This window comes from Pholcus phalangioides, unplaced genomic scaffold (genome assembly GCF_987345545.1).
Source record: "Pholcus phalangioides strain wild (caught in Gottingen) unplaced genomic scaffold, Ppha-v1.0 ptg000009l_1, whole genome shotgun sequence".
In the NCBI taxonomy this organism is placed as follows: Eukaryota; Metazoa; Arthropoda; class Arachnida; order Araneae; family Pholcidae; genus Pholcus; species Pholcus phalangioides.
In genome coordinates, this window is record NW_028301602.1 from 10,968,164 (window position 1) to 10,974,950 (window position 6,787).

The 6,787-nt window shown below is 33.5% G+C and overlaps 1 protein-coding gene across 1 annotated transcript in view; it reads left to right on the forward strand.

The window, feature by feature from the left end:
* The window catches only part of LOC149081737 (uncharacterized), a 53,192-nt gene extending 47,381 nt beyond the window's left edge, over window positions 1–5,811 (forward strand). The window contains exon 28 of the mRNA XM_089235749.1: window positions 5,559–5,811. Coding sequence (XP_089091875.1) covers window positions 5,559–5,645 — 87 coding nt within the window. The 3' untranslated portion in view covers window positions 5,646–5,811. The remainder of the gene's footprint in view (window positions 1–5,558) is intronic.
* The last annotated feature ends 976 nt before the right edge of the window (window positions 5,812–6,787 follow it).

Below are 6,787 nucleotides of genomic sequence, written 5' to 3' on the forward strand. Positions count from 1 at the left end.
TATAATTTATTGGTGTAGATTTAGAAGTTTCGGGTAAATCTGTCCCATCTTGTTTCACGATTTTAGCTTTCAAATGCAAATAAATATTCGAAGGGTCTATGTATTTCTCAGTGTTACTCCCACTAACTAAAAACTCGATTGGACCTTTTTGTGAGATACTTGCGATTGGTTTTACTTCTACAAAAGTAGAATCATCCACAGCCACTTGAATGAAGGGTTTTTCAAAAATATCTAATTCTGATTTCAAACACGGACAACCTTTTTGTTCCATATTGGAAATAAATGTGATGATATTTTGTTTTAATCATCTATTTTTATAACTTAAGAAAATAAATCTTTTCGCTTTTTCTTGGTTAATTTTTTTTTTGTGATTCTGCGTCGTTTTCGACCTGAACCTTTTTGGATCTTATCAATAACATCACTGGTTATTGAATCACGCATTTGCGTCAATCTGGATTTAGCAGCTGTTTTAAAATCCTGACCACTTATTACATCATTTGCAACGTTAGCAGATGTTTTCAAAATCTGTCGACCCAAATATCGACCACCTTTGGCTAGAAATGGAGTAACATATCTAAATATATTAGAAAAAAAACCATTTCCTCGTTGAATTAACCTGCCTTGAAAATATGGTAAGCCTCCTCCTGTTTGCTGATTGATATAGTAATTGCAACACGCTCGCGCGCACAACATAGTGACAATACTAGATGCTTGTCACTATAATAAGAATCTGAAGAAAAAGGTAGTCTCTTTTATATCTCCATGAAAGATAAGACTAAAAAAACTTTTCCTGAGTGGAAACGAATTTTCGAACCAGATGAATCACGCAAAACAACCTCAATCGATTCGATAAAATTCCTCGATACGGAGCAATATAATGGACTTGGAAAGCTTAGTATAACCTGTTCATTATCTTTTTCTTTTAAGACAGGTATAATTTTAAGTAGTGGGGCCATGGTATTACCAATTAACTGACTGGAAATGATGTCTGTATAGATAAATATTTCTGAAACCCCAGCAAACAACTCGATTTCATGTTTTGAATGATATATACCATGTGGATAGTTTAGTTTTTCATACCCCAGAATATCTGCTAGTTCCTTAGAAAGATTTAACTCATGGTTCTGTGGTACAATTATTCTCGACATACCTTTTTTTAGCATTTGAAAATTAATTTTTTCAAAATGAGGTGTTAGTTGTTCACCTTTCGCATACAAACCAGGAGGCAGAGAAAAATTTTCGGTTTTTTGAACATCTATTTTACGTTTGAATGCCACTTCAGCTATTTCAAAAAAATCTGAATCATTGACATTTACAGAGTTTTTATCATAAACACTTGCTGTGACACCGTGAGAAAATTTTGTAACTTCTCTTTTCAGATTCATCATAGCTGAAAAAGATGCAGCATCCTTTTTATTGATAATCAATTCAAAACCTTCAGAGACTCTAATTTGAACGTATTTCTCAGTTTTATCGAGTGAAAATTCAACTGCATTTGTACCTGTAATCAACTTGATATTCTCATTTAAACCCGAAAAAAATGATAAATGAGAAAACTCATCTTTGACTGGTTTAACTGGAATCATATAGTTCGGGATATCAAAACTTCGTTTATCTACTAGTGTAAAGTATTGTTTACTTAAGTCCCTTTTACTAGGTGACCATGAAAACGTATTGTGTGTTGTCGAAGTTAGAACTTTATCCTCCTGAGGTAAACCCAAAATAGCCATCAACTCAGATGCGTTTCTATCAAATTTAATTTCGTATTCAGTAGGAATAATAATTGTTACTTCTTTTTTTTTCTTTTTCACATTAAATGATATCATATTAGTATTAGCGGTGTGTAATATATTTTTATTAATATTCTCACTAAGTGTAGCAGTGTCATCTCCGGATAAAAATATTTTATATTCTCTAATGCCTGTATCATCAATCTGTTCAAAAAATGTTACTTGATATTTGGAGTTATCATCAGTAATGTTATACCATGTTTTAGGAATTATAATGTCTGTTAATGCGCATTTCCAATTTCCCTCAAGAAGCAACGGATTGAATAATTTTGTGATGAAATGACTCTGCGTATTTTCTGGAAACAAATCATTATTAGCGTTACTCGCGAGCGTTACGAAAAACTGATTCTTCATGTTTTTAAATCCGGTTCCCGTATCCATTCATTAAATTTCGAGCTGTACCCTAAAAATTTCACGTAGAATTCTTTGTTTTTACCAACTTTACGGGTTTTCAATATCTTTTCAATCTTCCAATATGCACTATCAAGCGGTTTTATAACCTTTTGTAATTCGAATTCGTTAAAGCGTCCAATAAGCGGTTCTTTTTTCAAATCAATCAAATCATAAGTTGGTGGTTGAGTTTTATACCGTGCTTTGATGAGAAAAATTTCTTGTGTCCAATTAGGTAGATAAGATTTATGGAAGACTTTCCTGGTTTTTGAAATTCTTACTTGGTCGTTTATTTTGAACTTGAATCTGACATTGTGGCTAGAGCCGTATAGTCTTTCAAAAATTTCTGAATGGTGAATTTTCTTAATTTTTGATGGGGCAAAACCAGTACTACGGTTAACCGAATCGTTGATTGATCTAACTAGCGCAGGTAAAAAGTGAATGTATTTATATTTCGAGGTGTGAGTGAATAGCCTATATATCTTGTCTTTAATTTGACGGATTTTTCGTTCAGCTAGCGCAGCTTTAAAAACTGATTGTGTTGAGTAATGTTCGATATTATTATCCCGAAAGAAAGTCTGTAGTTTTCTGTTGAAAAACTCGGAACCGCGATCGGTATGGAGTTTTTTACACTTTTCTTGTTTGAAAAGCGCTTTGAAAGCATGCAAAACTTGGTCCTGTGATTTGTTTTTGAGGGGGTGAACGAAAAGTTTCCTTCGAAACACATCAACAACAACTAACAAATATTTTACCCCTTTATTGTATCGTGAATATTTCTTCATGTCCATCAAATCGGCTTGCCACAACTCATTAGGCCCTAAAGCTATTGTGGGTCGAGTTGGAAATTTGTATCTGACAGGTTTATGAAGCGTATAAGTGTCCTGACGCATTAGCCAATCTTTCGCTAACCGCTCAGAAATATTCGCTTTTTTTGCTAACTTCTTCACACCACCAAAAGAAGCAGGATTTTCCAAATCGTAGTAAATATCCCCTAATAATTCAGCCATTGAGCACCAGGTTCGTGCGTTCTACTTCGTTTACGTGCACTTCTCTTAGGTTCTTTTTTTTTAAATGGTACTCGCACTGGAGTGAAGTAGCCTTCAGGTAAATTCACCGAACTTATATTGCGTTCATCCGGAGAACTTTTCTTCTTTGGTGTTAGCAGACTTTCCTGGGCCAGTGAAGGAGAGTCTTGTGCAAAAGTTCTTTTAACCATATCATTTTGTATCCATTCGAATGGTATTCCAGTTTTAATCAATTTCATAAAAAACAATGGAAAAGCACTGGGGATTTCAGCTGATCTTCTATTTCTGAGTATAAAACTGAATATATCGATGATATGCGTACCTGGCAAAGATTTCCCGTCTATTAATAATTGTCCTTGTTCATTCCAGGATAGGTTAGCTTGCATCATTTTATCTATAAGTGGAAGAACATACTTCCTTGTTGTTTGTGGAATTGAAAGATATATCTGCTTAATTATCGGATCTTCGTCCACTTTTTTAGGTGATTCGATAACTGTTTCAGTTACATCAATCGATTCCTCAGGTTTTTGGATTGAAACTCTGACAGGGTCGTACGGAGTATGAACCAGTTTTTTGTATTTAGAAACGAGATTATTAAGTATTTTCACTTTGACGTCATCAGACATGTTGTTGGTATTCAAAAGATTTCCGATCTCATTTTCGGTTTGTGACTCCTCAGATATTCTCATTCGCCGAGGTAACAAATATTCTTCTGGAACTAAGGCCATTTTTTTAGCCATTTTTAACGCTGGAAAAGACTGCCTATTGCGCTGATCACAGAAGGAATAAGATATGGTAGAAACGCTCCACCTGTTTGATTAGATAATATCCGTTTCTTGACGTGGTTTGAGACCTTCTTGTCAGCAAGCTTTCTAATCACTGTCTTATATTTCTTAAGTTTAGAAACATTACAGTTCAGGTCCTTGTTATGTAGGGCATTATAGCATACTTCACATATAGAATGCAATTGGGATGGACTAACATTTTTCAGAACAGCACGACGTTGAAGTGGGGTTGCTTTTTGTAAGAAAGCAAGCATATGGTAATTTTTACGTATTGACTTCATTTTGTTGGAACAAAAACACAGTAGACACCTTCTGCGTCCGAGAAACACGAATCTCTCAAACGAAGCGCTTTGTTGCTTAACGGATGACAATCAACCAGCAAATAAGCATACGGTTTCTCAGTGCTTTTTTTATAAGCATCGATGAAGTATTTCGACTGACCCGGGAACATCTGACGAGCCAAACACTGAATTTGACTGCAATCCCTGTTGTTCCCAAATAAAATAAGATAATGAGTATTAAGGGAAATATTTCGAAAAATTTTATTTTTAGGAAACAGATTTTGAGTTAAAAGTATAACACTTTTATTGCCGTGATGAGATGTTACTGTAAATAAACGTGATACTTCATCATTTAAAGATTCTAATAAATCATCAAGAACCACGACATCATAAAAATCATCAAATGCTTCAGGTATGCCTTGGTAAAAATCTATTTTTGATTCTTCTATAAACCATGGCTGGAACATTGAATAACACCATAAGATATTGTTAATATCTCTCCCATAAAGATTACACTTTAATAACTTTCTGACTAAAGTTGTTTTGCCACTTAATGTGGGTCCAACAACTAGTGTAGTGGATGGGAAACGAAAATGATAAAGATCATTCATCACTACATCTTGACTGGCAAAGTTTTGAGAATTCATCTCTATTCAACTGCACACCGACAAAATATGGAGCTAGCTTCCCTTGATTGTTTTTAAAGAAATGTCTGATATCAAAAACACTTTTATTATCCTTTAAGCAAACATGAAAAAAGTAACTTCTTCCAAGATAAACCGATTCAAAACAAGATGAATTAGTGAGATTGGGCGTTAAAGCTTCTTTATCATGATTAGTGGTAAACAATATCAAGAGGAAAAAAAATAGCAGGCAAATAATGCTTATTACATAAAAAGAAATAAATCTTGTATGCCGGTTTTGAAAAGAGAGCATCGTTTTAAATAGCAACCTTGAATGCCGTGTGACAAGCTTACAATTGCGTTATCTTAAAGAAAAGTTTTCTTTTATTCAGGTTAACAACAAAGCAGGTATATTATAATGAGATACGGAAAAACAACCTTGAGAGGGAGAGATTTTAAGTAATCGGACTTGTGATTTTTGGGTGTGGGGATTTTCGTGTTTTATTTGAAGCCAGAACGGGACAATTTTTGTGAGGGTGCAGCCAGAACGGGACAATTTTTGGTGCGGTGCAGCCAGAACGACCCAAAACACCACTACTTATTCAATCAATGAAACTTTTCAACTATAATTTAATTTCAAGATTTTTACTTTTTATTTTTCCAGGTTCCTCTGAAATTTTCCGGTCTTCAGCTGCAGCTGATAGCGCCTGAAATTTTTCTTCGTGTTCAGAAACGAAATTTAGCGATTTGAGATTTATTTCTTGGAGATATTTCACAAAATCACGATATATATTCCACCTGTGAGATATGAATGATTGAAATGGAAGAAAGAAAGAAAAAGAACTGAAACCAGAAATTATATGACTGTATAGAAATTCATTTGTATAATAAGTAATAAATTATACCTTCATCATATGTAATTTCAGTGTTTCCCAAGCTGTGGTCTGCGAACTTCAAATTTACGTACAGATCACGTTCTTTTTTACGAACTGGTCCTCTGTCCCGAACAGCAGTCATAGAGTTTGCGTTAAGATCCGCTCTATTTTACGAACTCTCAATTCTATCAACGTTTATGTTCTGTTATTTATTTATCTATTTTTTCTTCCAGCCACCTCCAAGTTCGTTGTAATCAAAAGTAAATTTCATTTCGGTGCCTTAAGGGAAAATAGAGGAGGAGAGGGGAGGTACACAGATTCACCAATTTTCCAAGACAGGCATGTTGTTGATCTAAAAAAATTTTAAAAATGACCATAAAAAATGCCCCGAAAACTCGAAAAGAATTTCGTAAAAATGACAAAAAATTCATCCGAATAACAAGAAATACGAAGTTTTTGAAAATCAGTTATGTTCAAAAGTCTAAGAAAAATGATTCAAGAAAAAATATATCATAAAAAAATATTATAAAAATAAGATTTCGTTTCTTTCGTTTTTTTCGCCGCCCCCTCTCAACATTACATTTCATCAAAAATTACCAATAGAATTTTCCTAATAGAAAATTTGTAATTTTTGAATGGGTTATGCAATCTGAAACGCGAAAATATACAAATATCTACAGCAAAGATGTATTTATCCACTCAATGAATAAAAAATAATATGTATGTATATTCAAACTTCTCACCTTTTTAAAGGATTGATTAATTCAAAATGCATCTACATTTTGCAATATAGATGTTTTTTTCATGTTTTAAAAATTGAAAGATCTTCTGTTGTCTTATACCGATTGAAACTTCTCTCAACATAAACAGAGATGTATAGGAGCATATTTAAAATAAAATAAATAAATAAAACTAATTCACTGAGTTAGTTTCTCTTCAATCTCGAAATTACCTGACTTTCCTGTCAAGACAGTAGAAACTTTTCTGAGGGTATCAATTCCACTGTTTTTTCCGATTA